Genomic DNA, 21272 nt, shown 5'->3' with positions numbered 1-21272 from the left:
ACCCAAACAAAATGGGAGTAATGTACCTTCTGATAGCTTCTCCGTGTTATACACTTGTGAAACTTAATATATAGACGAAATTTCGGTATTGAAATGAATCTACATCTCACAAACAGGATTTTTAAATAACGATTTTGAGCAATCGTTGTAGGTTCATGAATATTCATATGGTGCTTTTCTTTAGCGCCAATTGGAAAAAACGTATCTTTAAATAAAGTTTACATTATTAAACATATTCCTCAGAAATCAGTTATCATTAAACCATACGAGTTATGATAAACCTTGATAAAACACAGTTCTGTTATCATAAAACATAAAAGAATGCACTATGTAAACTGGAGTAAAATTATGAGAGTTCTAAGCACTGTACATGTACTATAGTAAAGTTGTAAGTCTGTTCTGTCACAAAACTTGTAAGCGATGGTCCATGCAGTTATATTCATGTCTGGAAATGTCCTTGGCTGTTTATCCAAAAGATATAGTCTGGTTTTTTTTCTGTTTCCCATCGTTTTTTGAGAAATGCATTTACGAGTGAATCGTTAACTGGGTAAAGACCAGTGGCAAATATCTCTCTGTTCGTTCTGTCCATTTGGGAAGATATTTTCTAATTCATTTGAAAATATCTATACGTGTTTGCAATGTTCAATGCTTGGACTTTGAAAAGGCGCTAATAAAGCTAACTAAATATTATTTTGATAAAAGAGGTAATACAACAAATTTAATTTTTCAAACAAATAATTCTGTAAACATCGCGTGTGAGGGTTTACACGGAGTTAAAAGAAAAGACAACAGGGCAAATCTGATGAAAAAAAAAATCCCGAAAATTCGTAGTAACAGGAAATTAAACAGTAATTGAAACCCCCTCCTCAAACAAATGTACCTCATGACCTGTATTATGCTGAGGTACAATTTTTTTGGTGAAAAAAATATAGAATGCTGGAAGTGTTTCGATGTGCTATTGGCAAATCATTTGAAAAAAAAGGGTAGGGTTCACCAGGCCACGGCTTAGGTAGCACTTCACAGAAAATATAGTTACAATTGAGCCACAGAATGTTGAATAACCTTCCAACCCTGGCCTTCTAATACGTAAGGCCAACTGTTAGTGTCATACATGCAAAACTACAGACCTATCTACGGAGTGCTACCATACTCACATGCTCCCGATACTAGTATGTTGAAGAAGTAATGAAATTAATAGAACCAGAGCCGGATTTAGTGGGGAATGGCGTTGATGACAGGGATGGGGTAATCGTAATCTGTAATCGTAATCGATTGTAATTGATTACATTTTTTCAAGTAATCGACAGTAATCTGTAATCGAAGACATTTTCGATTACATGTAATCGTAATTTAATCGATTACAGCAAAAATTTTGATGTAATCATCGATTACTTTTCGATTACATTTCGATTACTTTAGTAAAATTGTTTGATGAAAAATAACCTATTTCAGAGGAAAATATGTATGTTATCACTTTGTAGTACAGATAAAATATTATGCATTAACAATACTTGAGATTTAAGCAACTGCCTTATTTCTATCTATTGTCTCTAGCTGCATTATGAGTAACCAGATCCCTCCCCTACCTAAATTTACTTTATATCTAGCTTTTGAAACAAATGGATGTATGTGCTTGTCAATAATTCAAGAGCTTTAATATTTAAATAAGAAAATAGATTTGAAAAAATAAAATAGATCTTAAATAAGAAATGTGTCTGTCTTTCGTTAAGTTCTGTATTACATTTTTTAAAAGTATTAAGCTTATTTGTATTAAATTTCCTGAAAACATCATTTTCAATCAGAGTTGAAATTAAAGTTTAGAATACATAAACAGTTGATTTCTTAAATGTTATGATATATATACATGTATATAAAATAAATTAAAAAAGAACACAAAATCCTTTTAACAATGAACCAATGGCAATGCATAGCAATTCTTTTTAGAAATAGATACATGTATCCCTTTGACACTTTAAATATATTTTGTATATAATTTGATTGGAGAAGTTAACAACATTCTTGCCTTTACTAATGAGATGATCAAAGTCTTCTAATCAATAACAAACATACTTTGTTTTTATTTCAATTATCTTATGTCTAATAAAGAAGGAAATTTACAATATTTAGCCCCAGGTTATAAATTGTACTCCAGTGGCAGTTAAATAATCTGTAATTAGGGTGATTATCCAAACAAAAGTTTTAAAACATGCATGTCATTATAAAAATAAATTTTGATCTTAAAAATTAGGTGAACTAATTAATTATTCTACTTTTTTTTATATTTCCTTAAACATTGTAATTAACTATGCTAAAATATTTTTTTTAAAGAGTAAAAACAAAAAAGCTAACGTGTCAGTAAGAAAGCTAATTTTTTGAAAAACAATTAGTTATGAATAAGTGATTATTGCAATGCGATGACATCTTTCATATATGTTGAAAGTCAAAATTACAAGATTTTTTAAATATTTCTAATTTTCATCAAGAGATTTGATTTAAAAAGCAGCTATTAACTTATAATTTAGAAACAATGCTTTGAATGATGCATTAGGTAAAGATCTTAATTTCCACTATATATACAAATGTTGAGCAATATAATTGTGTTTTACTCATGTTATTTTTTGTTGAAATGTTGAAGTATGTAATTGACAGTAATCGAAAAGTAATGTAATTACTTTTGATAAAGTAATCGATTGTAATCGATTACATACTAAAATTTGAGTAATCGATTATTAATCGATTGCACAAAAATCCTTCATGTAATCGATTATTAATCGATTACATTTGTCAGTAATCGTGCCCATCCCTGGTTGATGAGAGTTTTTAATAGTCTTGATTTGATTGATTGATATACATGGAAGTTTTTAACGACACTGACTCAATGACTGGCTATACAACACATAGAAGCTTTTGATGACATTGACTGCCTAAACAGCCCTTTGAGTTTCTCAGTCGGCTATAAAGGGGGAATGACAAGGTGTCCGCCCCCTTTTGTTGAAAAATAAATATTGATTATATAGGGAATCACTCGAGAATGACTGGAGCTGGTCCTCTCATGATATTATCAGTTAGTCTCCCCTCTCCTTATATATAAAAAAAATCTGGATCTGCCACTGAGAACAAGTTTAATAAATTAAAAAAAAGAATGTGTCACTAGTATACACGGATGCCCAATCCGCACTATCATTTTCTATGTTTAACAGACCAAGGACTTTCTTTAATTAGTATAGAAAGTCCCTGAGTGGACTGAGGAAATGAGGTAATTCTAATTTGGCATTAAATTTAGAAAGATCATATCATTGTGAACATGTGTACTAAGTTTAAAATTGATTGGATATCAACTTCATCAAACACTACCTCGACCAAAAACTTCAACCTGAAGCGGGACAGACGGACGAACGAACAAACGAACAGACAGACCAGAAACAATGCTGAGAATGGAACATCCAAAGTATATATTTTTAATCTTTATTGCAAAATTACACCCATAAGGGTCAAGCAATATAAACAAACATTGTAATATAAGGTAATCTTATACACTCCCACTCCTAAAACACAAACAAAATTAAAAGTCATCTGATTGCAATCTTATAACTGTTAATACTGATGAAGTCGCTTTATCATTGATTTATAAGATACAAGTTGTGACCTTCGAAATTGTTTTATATTATTTTATTTGTATATTTTCCTATAGACTTTTAAGGTACCTCCGTTGTCCTTAAAAAAAATCCCTTCCATAATATCCAAAACTTCATCGTTGATTTGAAAAAAAAAATGATTTTAGATTTTCGATTATCAATTGAAATGAACCTACTAGAGCCTCAACTTTCAAGCGCACAATAATGTCAATCATTACACATCACTTTAACCCTGAGTTGACATTCCACAATCGGTCAGTAACATCACCTGTGTTTATAGTTACAGGGTATTTCCCGCCGTTGGACAATCCCGTGCAGTCGACAGAATTGATTTTTAACATTCTCTATTATGAGCGAGGTCAAGTTTTAGATCAAGTTAATTACATATATTTTTAACGTTAATTATTTAATTATTAAAAAAAAACGTATCATCATTTCTTTTCTTTTCTTTTTTTTTTTTTGCTAGTACAGTAAATAAATCTCAATCCCGGGATGTAGATACACTTAACATTAGACCTGGAAGTGCCTTCTTATAAATGGAGAAACTGTCTTTCACATTAAAATTTAAAAGAATATTATCGCTCAGGCATATTTTAAATTTTGTAATAAGATGATTGATTGTTGGTTGTTTAACTTCCAGTGGCAAATATTCCATAAATGTCAGGACGAACTTAGTTTTAAGATCGAACTCTCAAAAAATAATTGAAAAACAGTAATGATGACAGAAGAACTTTGATACGTGTGAAATAACCATCCAATCTTTTAAATATAACTTATTTATATTTCAAAAAGTAACAGATTAGTTTACAAGACGTGCATTGACGTAATTTCATATCTTTAAAATGGAACTTCTTTGTCTAAAAGACAACCCACGAGTAGTCGAAATCCAGTTGCATGCATACTATATACATACATATGCATATTACGATCGACGATCGTTGTATTACGTAACATACTGCTATACCAATTGACCCCTGATATCAACTAAGGTTAGAACTTCCTCCAGGCCGTTCATTTTATTTTTGTTCCAATAAACGGTTCTTGAATCAATTATAATTTCTGAAGTATTTACGAGGAAAGCATTATTCTCAAATCGTCTTACACAATGATAAAATTGTATTTATACCACAATTGAAAAGTAATTTAATAAAACAAATGAACTGATTAATTATAAAGATGGATGTATGTCCATATGCTCATATATATATATATATACACATTCGGACTAAAATTCGCAACTTGTTATTATCTCATCGTAGCATATTGTTAATTTTGCTAATATATGCCTTCAACCCCAAGAGGTATAAATGTGCATTTCATTCTGAAAGATTAATAGATCAGCAGGTGATCAAGACCGTTTTAAAAATTCCTATTTGCCAATGAAGTTTAAATGATCTGCGTCCTCAGAAATACACATGTATATATATACATTTTCCATCATAAAAGTAAACCTTTAACCCAGAGAAATATATAATCTGTTTCTCTCTAAATTTACAGAAACATTATGTGATAAATTTTTGAAAATTCCTTATATCTCAATCGATTAATGATACTAGTAGTTCTGTAAACTTCTACATATATCACAATCTGTACCTCAATACAACCGTCCCTCACACTTAACGGATTATACAACGATCAATTAATGATTGAACGTCGCTCACGCATAACGGATTATACAACCGACCTTTTAATAACCGTCGCTCACGCATCACTGGTTCTATCAATGACTCAATACACACCCGTTTTATCGGACAAACGGATAATTCCCTGAGACACGGAAAATCTCCGGAGAACCGCAAAATATTCTGTAAAACGGAAAATTTACGATGAACCTCTATTTATTATCCGTTCCGCGCAGATTGGCCAAAAAACACCGAATTTTTTACAAAAATCACGGTGATTTTCCAAATAGGTCTGCCAGTGCATATATTCATATTTCCATTATATTTTTCTGTCAATATAATGGCAGACTTAAAATGTAGTCATTTAGACACAAAAGAAACCATAGTGGAGATGGCACATTACCTTTATTTTCTGTCATAATGATAGCTTGTTTACGATGAGGTGATTTGGACATAACAGAAACAATGGCAGAAAATGCACATTCTCCATCAGTACTGTTAACCAGTGTCAAAGATGCAGTTTCTGGTGTATTTGTACTCCTGAAAAATAAACTCAAAGGTGTTAAGATATATAAATATAAATAAATATATAATAATGTGATAAATTGATGAAAAATTATGCTTTTTGTTTAGCCATAATTTAACAGGTCCCAACCTGACCGTGCATTCTAGAAATTAGCCCAAAAGGTTTTTAAAGTTATGGTAGCCAGTATCTTTTAATAAGTTTCACAGCCAATTGCAAAGTAACAAAGCAATTAAACTATACTGATAATTGATATTTCAATATTGAATTTATCTGTGAAATGTATGCATCATAAAACGAACATGAATTAATGACAGATGATCAGAACTAAAATACATATGTAGTTAATTTTCCGGCATTAGATGTCTTATCCTGGACGAGAAAAGTCTGTAATTCTTTTCTTTAACTCATCTAAGCCAAAAGCTGTTGCTGTATCTCAGCCTCATTATAATCAGTCAGGAGAAAATTGGAAAACAATGAACTTTTTGCTTCTTTTATGTAGCAAGGTTTATGCCTTTGATGCTATCATTTATCTGCAAATTCTATTTTAGTTGCAAAATTTCTATAATAATGGCTTTACATAATGAACTGATACTTTCTTAACAGATTTTTTCCAGCAGTAGCAGTATTTTTCCTGTAAAGTTCAAGGTTTCATCTTTCAGATTATGAAATAAAATTCAACTGTTAGCGATAAAATTTTCACTGTTCGGGGGTGTTGAAATTAGTTGGGGTTATTAAAATAATGCTACTTAAAGAAGTTATTTTTGGGAAGGAAATTGAGGTATGATACCTAAACAAGTGATTTGTATGTCATTATCCTAGATTCAATACAAGGTCAGCACCTGAAATGACCTGGTCATCCTAGACAACACAAATGTTGGTTCTGATAATTTTAGCATCATAATTAGTCCCTGGATCATTAGTATTCTATATTTAAAGCAACAATAAAATTAAATCACTTTTTCTAGTGATTAATTTGTACTATTTAAACAGGTGATTATTAAAGAAAGACAACTCTTACTTCCAACCTTTATGAAAATAATGTTACTTGAATCAGTGATTTAGAAAACCACTCAATTAAGTAAGTCCCCTGACTGATAATGCAACCAATCAGAATCTATACAAGATAAGTAATTTATTCAAGATGATGTGTATTTCGATTGAAACTAATAGCTCCGCACCGTGATGCGAAGCAACAAGATATCATTGAGATGGGAGCCATCTCTGTGGGCCCCGCTGTGAATAATGCGCATTAAAAAGTTGTATCTTTACCATAGGACATGGGTTTGTCAACTGAAATCAAAGTTTTTGACCTTGACCTTTGACCTAGGAAGTTGTAAATAAATTATGACACACCCTTTGGTGTTGGTTTATAAACATGTCAAGTATAAACTTTGAAATGATAACGGTTCTCAAGATATAGAGCAGACACGATCTTTACCATAGGACATGGGGTTGTCAACTGAAACCAAAGTTTTTGACCTTGACCTTTGATCTAGGAAGTTGCACATAAATTATGACACACCCTTTGGTGTTGGTTTATATACATTTCAGGTATAAACTTTAAAATGATAACGGTTCTCAAGATATAGAGAGGACACAATCTTTACCATAGGACATGGGGTTGTCAACTGAAACCAAAGTTTTTGACCTTGAACTTTGCTCTAGGCAGTCGTTCATAAATTATGACACACCCTCTGGTGTTGGTTCATATACATGTCAAGTATAAACTTTGAAATCATAAGGGTTCTCAAGATATAGAGCGGACACGATCTTCACCACAGGACACAGGGTTGTCAACTGAAACCAAAAGTTTTTTTACCTTGACCTTTGACCTAGGAAGTTGTACATACATCATGACACGCCCTCTGGTGGTGGTTAATAAACATGTAAAGTATAAAGTATGAAATCATAATGGTTCTCTAGATATGGAGCGGACACAAAGTGTTAAGGACGGACGGACGGACGGATGGACGGACAGACTGATCACTATAGGGGACCTGCCTTTGGCGGGGCCCTAATAATTGAGAACGTGATCTTATATCTTTTATAAATTAATGTAAATTAAGGACAAAGTCAAATATAACTAACATCTAATATGCGGCTGTGTTACATGATAATGCAGACACCTATATTTTGTACATGCGGTGTTCATAAAATGTCTTTCTTATACTAAGACATCTGAAGTCATTTGAAAGATATTAACAAATGTATAATGACAAATACAGTTTTACTTCTACATGAATAAACATGATAAAAAGCACATAGGTTCTCTTATTTAATTGTATAGGGTAACTGCTCCAGCAATGCTACAGTGATTCCATATAAATATAATGAAATGAACCCAATTTATCAAACAAAAGTACCTCCCCCCCACTTTGGATCTGCCTATGCCAGCTATGGTATGAACAAATTCTATATATTTTTTTTTAATTTATACTCCCATTTTTAAAAGCTGTTGTTTAATCCACAGATAACATTTTATCAGCTATTTTTTACTTATCGTCAAAATTTAAAAAGGACCTGTGTGAAGTCCAGTTAAGTAAAAGGCAGTCAAATTGCAATGAGGTGTATAAGTAAAAAATGGTTTATATGGGGATGCAGTCCCCAATTATGGTAGAAAAATCAATAAAAAAAAAATCAGGAAAATTTCCCCAATTTTTCATTCTTCTAATGAACTCGAAATCGTTAACTTTTTTTTTAGATCTACTTCCTGTTCCTGTTTTCCACTCATTTGCGCAGAAATCTTCTTTCTTTTCTGGTCTTGTTTGCATGAGACTTTGAATAAAATGTAACGTTTTTCGTTTATTACATGCATCATTGGGTTTTAATGATCATGATATAATTAGATCAATTACTTAGCCGCATTAACTGTTATAAAGTATTCCTTACAATCTATGTTTATCGCCTTCAATCAGATTGTACTTGTTAAATGTCAAATCAATCATGTTAATCAGCTGGTGCCCCTTTGCTAAGTTTATACAGGTGTCTCGATTGACCTTAGCTTTGGTTGACCTTAGCTCCGGGCTCCGGGCTCCTGTAATATAGCTCCTGTAGAATATTTCTTTGTTCAGAGTCATTTAACCATATTGTAATCAGGTTACTAGGGTAGTATAAAAGAGAGAAATAGATAGTGAGACGAGAGACGATATACGAGGAGGAGAGACGATTTTGTGTATGAGAGGTGCGTACGTAGAAGATTTAGGATTATGTCACCGTATTGTTGAGCCTGCAGTTAAGATGTTGTAAACTTGTATTACTGTTACATGTACTTTGGATTTTGAATAATACAGTATTGAACTTTTAATCGACTTTGTGTTTATGTTAACTTGCAAGACTTCGTTCAGACTACACCAGGATCCATTTATTTATTTATGTGACCAGGATTCCTTTAATCACGCTACCAGAGATTTTTAGGGTTACCCTGTTGAGGAGTATACTTGGCATTTGTTGTCCGTGGACGTGTGAAACGTAGACACCAAACAACAAAGCACAAACACAAGAATACACACTTGAGTTCAAGTTGCATCACGGCAAAATAACCAACTAAACACTTTTTCGTCACAAAAATATATATTTATCAGTCTAGTAAAATATAAGATTGGAACTCAATACAAATTCATTTTTAATAATTGTTTGATATGAAAAAAACGTTACCTGTTGAAAGTGTTTCTTTTGTTTACATTAAATATGACGTCAAAACTTAAAAAACGTCACAGCTAAATCCTTAACAACAGAACCAAAATCGGGAACGTAACGGTGTTTCTGTTCCTTTTATTAACATGTTTGAATTAAAAAAAAAATACATACAGACTTCGTCCCTATTCACAAGTTATGCCTGCCTCATATTAAAGACAGCATTTATTTGTTTGAAGATATATAAACTGGACCCAATTGACCGAAAATTCTTGTTTTTTAATTTTTTTTATATACAAGAATGTTAATCATTTTGTTAATTCTGGGTGCCGAATTAACCATGTTCCTATTTGATAATGTGCCGAATTAACCCATGAACTCTTTACCATGTAAAGCAACTGGACTCTGCAAATTTTACTTCATCCCTGGTCAGATTTACATGAAGCGTATAATTGACTATAGCAGAACTGTGATAGGGAAGCAATATCTTAGGGTCACTTAAACGGGCAGCGTATGTTGATGTAATACAGATAAACAATGTTAAAATAGTCAAAAAATAGATCTTCATGTTGAAAATTGCCGCCATCCTTTTGCTACTGGAGGCTGCCATTTTTAATTTGGAGCCTCGAAACCATGAACAAATATAAAATATCTAGAATAAAAAATATAAATTGTGCGCAAGTTTTATACAATATAATGTTTTTGATTTTGTTTTTTTGCCAAAGAATTTCATTTTATAAAATGTATATGAATTTTGTTTGGTTAGAGACTTTAACAAATGCCCGCCGCCATATTTGTTTTGAGAACTCGGGAACTTCCTGATAAACCACGAAAACAAGTCAAATGAGACACTATTTACGTCTTGACGTTCTAGTCAAAGGTTGCTAACATGGCAGCAGACTTTGACCCAGAAGACAAATATAGGTTATTCTTAAAAATGATACTTAAATGACCGTTTTTGCAAGAAAATTTTAACAACCCCCCTTTTTGAGTCCCATTCGCCTCTTTTTGCCAAATTTTAGTGCTCATGATTCACTGAAAAAATACTCGTGATGGTGATTTTCTGCTTTTGATAATCAAGATTGTGTGTATTTTATTCGGCCAAAAAACTCTCTGTATATATTCTATAAGCATGATAAATGAAGATATGCTGCAGTGGTTACTTAATGTTGTCTCTCAACTTCAAGTGTATTTTGGGAGTGTCAATACCAGTCCAAATTATTATGACATCTTGATAGGCTATTTTAAATTTGGCACTGGCTACGGTTACATGGAAATGTAACAATAATAAAAATATTATTGTTACATTGGAGACTAATTGCCGGAATGCAAAGTTGGGTAAGGAACCGATTAAATACGAATGTAACAATAATTATTGAGGCTACGGTTACATTGCGTTATTGTAACATGAAAAACAGCAATGTACGCTAGATTTATTAAGCTTAATTCATTCATGTCTACTAAATAATACTTGTTATAATAATAAATAATATATATTATTATTCAACAAATGGTGTTTAAATAGTTTTAGGTATTAATGGATTTGATGTTCTTAAAGATACTACTTCAAATTAGTAGTGCCAAAGGCGAAAAATAAAGTTCAATGATTTATTGTTGAAAACTCGGGCTTAGAAAACTGTTCACTTTTAATTATTTAACTGCACACCTACTCGTATTACTGTCATTATACTTTGAACAAAAGATGAAGAGATTCTTATTACCAATTTTGTTTGGGTGAAAAATTTAAAACTTGCATGGGATGCGTTTGAAACGAAACTGAAACAATATCAAGACACAAATTTCATACAGCTATACAAACGCACTTACCAAAAATTGATACATCAAAAGCAAAGTCTGCTAACTGTGAACTAACACTGTGAACTTCTGTATACATGTATAAAATTGAGAATGGAAATGGGGAATGTGTCAAAGCGACAACATCCCGAACATAGAGCAGACAACAGCCATAGGTCATCAATGGGTCTTCAATGTAGCGAGAAACTCCTGCACCCGTTGGAGGCGTCCTTCAGCTGGCCCCTTAACAAATATGCATACTAGTTCAGTGATAATGGACGTCATACTAAACTCTGAATTATACACAAGAAACTAACATTAAAAAAATCATACAAGACTAACAAAGGCCATGCAAAGGCTCCTGACTTGAGAAAGGCACAAAATTGCGGCGGGGTTAAACATGTTTATGAGATCTCAACCCTCCCCTATACCTCTAGCCAATGTAGAAAAAACAAATGCACAACACTACGCATAGTAAAACTCAGTTTAAGAGATGTCCGAGTCCGATTTCAGAATCCATGGAGGACGTACTATAAAAAAAATAAAAAAATTGTATGTTATACTTGTATGTATTGTAAATATAAGATAATGTCTTCAACTTTTATTATTTAGTACATATTACTAGTCCCATCGAACATTGCTGTTTTTATGTAACAATAAGGCAATGTAACCGTAGCCTCAATAATTATTGTTACATTCGTAATTAATCGGTTCCTTATCCAACCATGCATTCTGGCATTTAGTCCCCAATGTAACAATAATATTTTTATTATTGTTACATTTCCATGTAACCGTAGCCAGTGCCTTTAAATTTTCCGTTGAAGCCTTCCATCTATGAAAGGCGTCAAAGAAAAAAATAAAATAGCCTTTCAAGACCTCATAATTATTTGGACTATGTCTATGTGTAAAGCAAAATTATATCCGGAGGAAAAAATGTCACAGTAATTGTTATTTTTTTATCCAGAGGAAAATATTTCCCTGGGATATTTTTTCCTTTGCAATGAAATTATATCTGGGTAGTTAACTTATTGAATAGTTATTAGAAAAAAAAGTATCCTTTACAAATACACAACAGTCCGGGTGGATTTTGCTTTTTCCACCGGCCCACTCGTGCCCACCCTAGCTATAATCTCTTTTTTTGTAAAAAATAGTGATTACAAATGCTTATCTGCTTTTTTCAATTGACTGTACTTGCCAGTCTTTTGATTAAACAAAAGAAATTGCATGCCCACTCCTATGAGTGGACAGAGTGGACAAGCTAGAAATCTCAGTACAAATATAAATTAAAACGTAAAGGTAGAAATATAGTTGCATTACTACTGTTAACAGTAATGGAAGAATTTGATTATGATAATATTTGTAACACCTGGATAGTATTTACCTGTGAAATGTTATCTGTCTTATTAAAAATTCATGTTGTAAGTCATCTTGTTATATAAATGAATATACAAAAAATAAGATTGAAGGAAAAATTTCACTATGAAATAGATTCAGGAATATATATATTAAATTAATATCTTTAAAATATAATTTGCTCAGAATTACCTCCCTTTGATAAATTATGCAAATTTGTTCTACCTTTGTGAAACATTTTATAATTAATGTTAGGTATATATTGATTGCGAGTAACTTGCATAGTAGTTAATGGGACTATATTTCACAAAGTTTTGTGAAATATGATATGCCAAATACATACCGGTACATACTATCCACATAACACAGATAGATTTTCACTCCTCTGGAAAAATTCTACCTGTGAAATACAGGGGTTTCATTATCTTTCATGTTGACTGGTACTTTCCACGTTTCTAGGTGGTACTTTTCAATTTATTCCATGTATATCTTATATAAAAATTTCTACATTTAGGCGGTACTTGTCAATAGCATAGGAGGGTAAAAGTACCGGGTACCGCCTCCTAATGAATGGCCTGGAAATATCATGCCTGGAAAAAAATTACCGTGACAAATTATTCTCAGGATAAAATATCACAGAGGAAGAAATAAACTGTTACATATGCATGCATGTCAATGAATGTACTTTTAGGTTGATGCTGCTCCCCTCAGAAGTTTCAATGTAGAACATTTTTTTGAAACAATTTTAGTTTAATTTGAAAAATTTCGTTTTTTATGGTCAATCTGTTCTTTATAACTATATTTGATAACTTACCTGACTTATGAACCAGATGAATGAAGTTACTGGATTTGGCCAAGTTAGGGATAAATAAGAATGAAGGACAACTCGGCAAGGAAACACCTCAAACTGAGTTAACTCAGAATGGCAAATAGGTCAACACAGATTGTGTATAAACATTATCTTTTATAATAACTCAAAAGTATTGTAAGATGATTTGAACAATAATATTTTTTATGACAATTTCATTTAATTTACGTGTTGGCATATTTGCATAACAATCTCTACGTAAATGTGATATCACTTACTGCAGTTATGAATATTCAAAGATGATGAACAATATTTCAGGTCAAGATTTCATTTTTGGGACACGATTGCTTTCAAGCAATCTGTAGACTTTTACTGTTGACTCAGGGCTGCATTCCCTCACGTCAACCCTTTTATTCTAAACATTCAGCAACATCTCAGATTCTTATGATTGTCTTGCTTTAAAAGGTAATAACAAGCAAAAGGATTGAACATAAACAACTTTCCTGTAATGTTCTTCTCATAATCTTCATGTTTGATATTTCCCTTGACCTATATGCCTGTTTTTAACAACACGGAAAACCAAAATTAAGCAGTATTTATATTTAGTGGTTTTATAAATTTAGAAACACGTCAGAGGGAATTCCCCAGTTTTGATAAATGGGAGAGTTCTCTGAATTCCGATAATTCTATTTCTGTCACATGAGAACTGATGAGGAGTTTTTCCATATTTTACTGTTATGAAACTGATATTTGATACTGTACTCCCATAAAGAAATGAAGAACAATTCATCATATCATTTAATAAACGTTCTTGTTCCAAATCCCAAGTCATGGGTTTGTTTATGTGTTAATGCGCATGTGTATAGTTTTCTTGATTTCAACGGGTATCAGATTGAGTGGTTGCTCTGGATTCCCAGCTTCATTGATTAATTTGAAACTCATGGGATTATTTCTATGTCTGTCTGCTATTGAGGGTTATTGTTGTTGCATAATTTTAAATCATATGCATCATTTAAATTTAAATAAATGTAGTGTTTACCTATAACACCCCTTCAGCCAAAATGGAGTCTTCCATATTATCGTTTCGAGTTGTCTCCCTTCCGGAAGTATTTTCCATCAAAATCGAAATACAATACGACTCGTCAAGAAAAATTAACTTGTTAGATGTCGCAAGGATTTGTATACTATACATATGATATCCTTGGATGTATATAAATGTCGTATTATATTCATAACGATCTCAATTTAAACAGAGGAGTGTGTACGGAAAGGAGTCATGCCCACAGACACAAAGAAAATTAATATTTAAAGAGTTAGAAATGGGGTTCCTCCTAGAATTAACGGTGATAAGATACGAAGTGAAATACCGTCTCCCACTTTCCGTGACTGCTGTGGAAAGTAAAGTTGGAATTGATAGTACAAAAATAAAACACAATAAGTACATTGCTCATACACTTGTATCCGGGATTGACTATTTTTAAAGTTGAGTGACTATTCAGATTATTACATTTTGCATGTGCAGTTGAATTAGTTTTGAAAATAATACTATCCAGCTGTACCAGGGCTGCCAAAAATGCGTGAGACTCACGCATGTTCATGCTTTTATGCGGCAGTATCCTTGGATCTATATTTTTCCCTCTTTGATCTTTTCAATTTTGGCCAACTCTCACGCATTTGCTTAATGAAAAGTTGGGAGAACTGCTATACATGTGTCAATGAAAACTAATCTATGGCAATCGTATCCCTCAGAGCATTCTGCTCTTTGATTCAATTTTTTAACAATTATGTACCTATTTATTCTGTAGAATTTTGTGTCTTTTTAAACTAATTTTAAAAAAATGGCTGTTCAAACAAACACGATGGGTGACTAAAGAAAATAAATTGCCGTTGATATTCATATTTAACTGGAAATATTGATTTCCATAACTGATTTTATTCCTATTCAATTGTAATTCTTGTTTGAAATAAAATATCTGTCTCCCATTGTCGAAATTTTTATAAATCAGAACCTGAATTGTTTTTGAAAGTCTTTACAAATATTGTGTAAATACATTGCTAGGCTACCGATTCTGTATTTCTATATATAGTGAAGCCAGCAGTATGCCTAGAGCCCTAGATAGCTAGAGAAAGGAACTTCTGTAACTTATTTCAGATGACATATGGGTGGCAACCAAGACATGTACATGTATATTACTTATTATTAATTATAACTGAAAAAAATAAATAACAAAAATAACAAAGAAAATTGAATATAGAAAGTCCTTTAGCAAATAGATAAATTTAAAGCTCAAACAACATCAAATGAATTGATAGCAACTGTCACAATTAAGACTTGGTGCAGGCATTTCCAAATGTGGGAAATACTAGATTAAATCTGATTTTACAGCTTCCTAAGCCTCTGTCTTAATTTTAAATTCAGAATTAACATCAGTACTTACTTATTTTTTTGCATTTTAGAAGGTCCACGTTCACTTCTTTTTCATCAAAGAAATCATTTCTTATTCTTTAGTATAAACTCTTATTTTTATATTTTGGCTGGGTTTGTATTATAAACTGTCCCAGTTGATTTATAGACAGTCCAAGTTGACTTATTGATGGTCAGAGTTGCCTTCATACAGTGCTTTCCAAAGTAGCCGATGACCATGGAAATCTGCCATTTACGGTAGCTTCAAGTGCCTGCAACTTCTCTGACTAAAATATTAATTCTAAAAGAAAAAAATATCTTTTTAAAATGTTTACAGGCAAGTGGCAAGAATCATATTGTCGCAAAGTCGCTGTCTCGATAAACAAGGATGTAAAATTAGTGTTTACCTTTTGCTAAATATAGTTCACGTGAATTCTGGTCACTGATTGGTCATCTATATAAAGTCAAAATGCAATGTACAATGTATTTTTGCAAGGATAACAAGAGAGACATTCAGATGGTCATAAACAATATGAAGCGATCAAATACCCTGTTCAGTTTTGGCTTCAAGAAATCAAAGAAAGTCCGAGAGGATGACAATAGTGTTTTATGAAATAATATCAGTCAAATAAAAGAAAGTGAAATTTAAAATGTTGTTAAGAATCTGGAAAACAGTACCTGTTGTAGTTCCTTTTTCAATGCCCATGTGGTGTTCAGAGAATGAAGATAAAAAAACAAAAGTAGAATATTGTCGACCACACATGAATAACAATAGTTCCCAATGATTTTAGTATCCTACTTTCTGAACTGTTTACAAGAAATCAGAGGCAATATCAATTTTATGACAATGCTTGAGAAATAATTGTTTGATTGAAATACGTGTACAAGTCCTATAAGAAAAAAGGGGGGTCATTTGTTTACAAATACATAGTTATGCAAATTTTATCAACTAATATATTAAATAAATCGGTTTATTATAGAAATAAAATTATTTTTTTTATCTATCATCTACATGTATTCAAGGACAGAGATGGTATCATACAGAAAGACCAGGTAAATAATGAGATGTTTAAACTATATACTGCTTACTAATTAAAAATAAAATATGGTACCTTAGTATAACTGGTGTTGGTTGCTTACTATCTATATTATTGCTTACCTTAGTAAAACTGGTGTTGGTTCTTTACTTTTATCCCTTTCATCAACTTAAACGTATTAAAGAGTGGGAATGAGTAGTATGATACATTCAATTTTCAATGGATACTTTTAAAATATGTTTATGAATTACTTGTTCATGTACACCAAAAGTAGTATATACGAAAAAGGGAAACCACTTTTTAGTACAATATTAATTTCAGCAATTTTAAATTTTATATTAGGGCCAATTATTCACTTTTAAAATGCTATGATACTAATTTCGCATTGCCACTCGTAAGATTTTATGTAATCACACTTTCTTAAATTCTATATAAATTCATGTACGAGTACACACCATTCTATTGTTTTCAGTTTCTGAGCCTGTCTTTCCAATGATAGTATCTGTCAGTGTATTTATGTGAAGATTTTAATGTTTTTTTTATTTATAGAGCTAAGGGGTCATCCATAATTGTCAACCATTTTCCAAAGTGTACAAAACGTACACTTTTTCAGACCCCCCACCCTCCCTCAAAAAGTGTACATCAACCATTTTCAGATTTCAAGAGAAGAGTCAGTCATTCTTAATAAAAAGAAGATCCTGTCTATTATATTTTAGTTTAATATAGAACTTTGCATTGAAAAAAAAACCTAAAACATATCTGACTGTTTTATTTGATGACATCTATCTGTGATGCTTGTGTTTTGTCAGAATAAAGAGTACAAAGATTAGTGTTTCCCCTATCACACAGTGGGAATGGTAACTCCAATAAAAAAGGGCACCTAGAGCATGCAAAAGATTAACAAAAGGGCACATAAATTATGCTAAGAAATCAAAGAAAGGGAAATGCATGGTTATATTGCATCAATTTGGTAAAGTATGGACTGACAGTTGTTGATGGAATCAGAGCTCAAGACAGCAATCAATCAAAGTGTAATGTTTTAAAACATTTTGGGTTTTTAAATTTCCCGCCTGTATTTCTATTTAAAAGGTCCCTGTAAATATGCCATTCATGGCACTATTATCGTTTATGTATATATACTGTAACGTGTACATATATTGGATATTTTTTAAGTTAAGGTTAAACTTCATATGGAGGTGCTCCTAATTAAAGGAGGCTTATACTAAGAAAAATAAGTTTATTTCCGGTTTACTGGTTTACTATTTTGGAATGCATTACAAGAAATTAATCGAAGGACCAGTTTAAAATCTTTTCACGAAATGGCATCTTGTCAAAATCAAAACATTCAAAGAATTTAGTGTTTCAATCAATGTTGTTTATTAAACAGAGTAAACGATATCGATCAATAATAAAGCAGGTGAAATTGACAATCGGGGGTACTGAGAAATGCTTGCAAACTTTTTGTTTAAACAATTTTACTAGTTCACATTTTTGAAAGATTTAGTTTTTATATGATTTGATCTTTTAATTGAGTAGAATTATGATATCGAAATCAATATCATCAAGTGAAAATAATAGAGAAGAAATAAGAAGAGAAACACACCCAAGCCAATTCTCGATTTTATAAATTGACTTTCCCTACGGAAACGATATAAATTCCGGAAATAAAAAAAAAAAAGCGTACAGTAAAAATGTTGATTTTTTAACCCCCTCCCCCCAAGTGTACGTTTTGTACACTTTGGAAAATGGTTGACAATTATGGATGACCCCTAAAGGTTGACCTATTTTATTATTTGTTATAAATGTAAAACTCATTCTACAAAATATGAAATAAACAGCTGACTTGATCAGTTGATGAAACCCTGTGATCATATTTAAATGTTATCTAATATAAGGTCCCGCATTTATATGCAGCGCCCTATAGTAATAACTGTCTGTCTGTCTGTCACCACTACCTGTGTTGAACGATAATTGAAGTTTACTTCAACTGATAGGAATAAAATTTATACTCAACAATATTCAATATAATATAAGCATCTCCACAGGAAGCAACCTTTTCAATCTTGAAGATCCTTTATGATGCACAATTTTTTTTTTAGTTTGATTCCTATATAATTATTTGGTGTTTTTTTAGTCTTACTGAATGAAATATTTGTATTGCAGGTCAACACAATGAGCATGAAAGTGAAATTAGTATCCAGTAATCAGAGACTTGTAGTTCTGAGTCACAGCCTATGGTCACCTGTGGTACTGAGTCACAGCCTAAGGTCACCTGTAGTGCTGAGTCACCACCAAAGGTCACCTGTAGTACTGAGTCACCACCCAAGGTCACCTGTAGTACTGAGTTACTGCCTAAGATCACCTGTAGTACTGAGTCACTGCCCAAGATCACCTGTAGTACTGAGTCACCGCTTAAGGTCACCTGTTGTACTGAGTCACCACCCAATGTCACCTGTAGTAGTGAGTCACAGCCCAAGGTCACCTGTAGTACTGAGTCACAGCCCACAGTTGCCTGTAGTACTGAATCACATCCCATGGTCACTGGTAGTGCATATGTACTGAGACTCTGCAGTCTTTAAAATTTGAAAACGATAATATTGCTATTAATACACAAAGCATTTTCCCAAACTTTGAAGGCATACATTATTACCACAGAAACTGTTGTGTAAACAAAAACTGTTCAGAAATAAGATGTCAGCAAAATGAACAAAAAAAAGATAAATTTGTTCATTCATGGAAAAGAAATTCAGAACTGGCCTTTTGCAATGAAACTTTAATCTGGTGGTTGGTGCATAAGGAAAATGTAGGTTTGTTCTGTATTCTCAGTAAAAAAAAACAATACATGTAACTTACAGAACAAATCTTAAATATAGGTACTTAACAAGACACCAAGTGTGCGATCTGCAGTTAAAGACCACTCTAACGCTGAACAACATAAAACTCTAGTAACACTAGAACTTACCAGCAGAACCTCAGTTTTCCAGGAGGATTTGAAGGAAAAAAAGCAGTTACAGCCATAACCTCAAAGCAGATTTTATTGCTCTGTATCGGCTGATGAAGGATTAAACACCGATCTCTAAATTCAGTAGCCTAATGCTTTTGGTAGAGAAAATGGGACATCCTTCTATAAACAATGATAAAATATTTCAGATGTACTAGAGTGCTAGAACCATTAGAGAAATGATGTTGACAATTGGATACCACAATGGTAATGAAGTAGCAGAAAAAGTAAGAAATTCTGGGGTTTATGGACTACTAGTTGACGAGGCGACAGACATATCTGTAAAACAAGAGATGGTTTGTTTTGTGTAGTATATAGATGACAGTGGATCAGGTCAAGTAGATTCTCTGGATATTGCTAGACTTTGGATCCTCAGCAGATGCTGACACTTTGTTGAAATCAGTGCCCCATATCCTGTCAAAGAATGAATTAGACATAAGAAACAGTTTTGTATCTGATGGCACTAGTATCATGGTTGGAAAAAAGAATGGGGTTGCTGCAAAATTTAAAAATATAGAATCTACATTGTTAAGTGCTATGAAGTGTTCAATACATCTGCCACTGTTTGTCACTGGCTTGCACAGATACAAACAACTTAAAACAAGGATAAAGAATACAGTAAAAAGAGTTCTAACACAACTATGGAAGTACTTTGATGACTCACCAAAGGAAACTGCTGCACTACTCAAAACACAGCTTCAAATGCATTAGGTTGCACGGCAAACAGGAGATAAAACAAAACAGAAACGAGTCTACATCACCAGAAAAATGAAGAAAGCCTGTAAGACAAGCTTGTTATCATTCGATAATTCTGTTAAATCAGCATTTGGGAATTTACCAGCAGTGCTTCAAACCCTCTGAGTACTGAAACTGAATGACGCCCAAACAGCTGATGGTTTGTTGAAACGTATGAGACAGTTCAAATTTATTGGGGATCTTGCAGTATTGAGTCATATACTACCAATTCTGGCATCTCTCAGTAAAGCTTTTCAGCAATGCACCATAAATTTTTCATCAGTCCAGCCTGCTATTGGTCACATTATGGATAGCCTTGATGATCTCTTACCAACTGATTCTGACAACCCTTTAACATCAAATGGCAGAACAAAGCTGTAAAAGAAAACATATATTACTGATTTTCGAGTAGTATACATGTACCAATTTTTAGTGCCTCAGCATCCTTGATCCATTTAGTGTGCCTTTGAGGGGAACACTAGAATTCAAAACCTATGATAATGAAAGTGTTAAAAACATGGCGATCACTTCTTCCAGGCCGATGAAACTAGAATAGACAGAGGAGAAAAAACTGCTAGCAGAGTGGAGAAGCTTCAAATATATTCTCAGCAAATGGAAAATAGACGTACCTTAGAATGTGAAGCACCCTGATCCGAAACATATTTTGTATCAGTCCATTAGAATAGAGCTTGCAGAGAATGGTAAGCCACCATCATTTAATGAT

General features: G+C 32.5%; 2 protein-coding genes across 6 annotated transcripts in view; one reads left to right on the top strand and one right to left on the bottom strand.

Moving 5' to 3' along the window:
- Window positions 1-10030, bottom strand: part of LOC143082462 (nuclear pore membrane glycoprotein 210-like) — a 63628-nt gene extending 53598 nt beyond the window's left edge. The window contains exons 1-2 of the mRNA XM_076258128.1: window positions 9803-10030; window positions 5661-5797 (exon numbers count right to left, since the gene is read on the bottom strand). Of these exons, the coding sequence (XP_076114243.1) occupies window positions 5661-5797; window positions 9803-10026 (361 nt within the window). The 5' untranslated portion in view covers window positions 10027-10030. The remainder of the gene's footprint in view (window positions 1-5660; window positions 5798-9802) is intronic.
- Window positions 10031-10176: 146 nt separating this feature from the next.
- The window catches only part of LOC143082460 (adapter molecule Crk-like), a 29701-nt gene continuing 18605 nt past the window's right edge, over window positions 10177-21272 (top strand). For 3 of the 5 annotated variants that reach the window (XR_012980397.1, XM_076258125.1, XM_076258123.1), the window contains exons 1-2: window positions 10196-10340; window positions 16799-16828. Coding sequence is in view for 4 of the 5 variants with exons in the window: in XM_076258125.1 (XP_076114240.1) it covers window positions 10306-10340; window positions 16799-16828 (65 nt within the window). In the remaining variant the exon portion in view is untranslated. Of the gene's footprint in view, window positions 10341-16798; window positions 16829-21272 lie in introns of all 5 variants that reach the window. The other 2 variants (XM_076258127.1, XM_076258126.1) reach the window with 2 other exon arrangements.

The sequence above is a fragment of the Mytilus galloprovincialis genome, chromosome 7 (assembly GCF_965363235.1).
Source record: "Mytilus galloprovincialis chromosome 7, xbMytGall1.hap1.1, whole genome shotgun sequence".
NCBI lineage: Eukaryota > Metazoa > Mollusca > Bivalvia > Mytilida > Mytilidae > Mytilus > Mytilus galloprovincialis.
The sequence above is the reverse complement of the archived record's forward strand: the minus strand, read 5'-3'. Positions and strand labels throughout refer to the sequence as shown.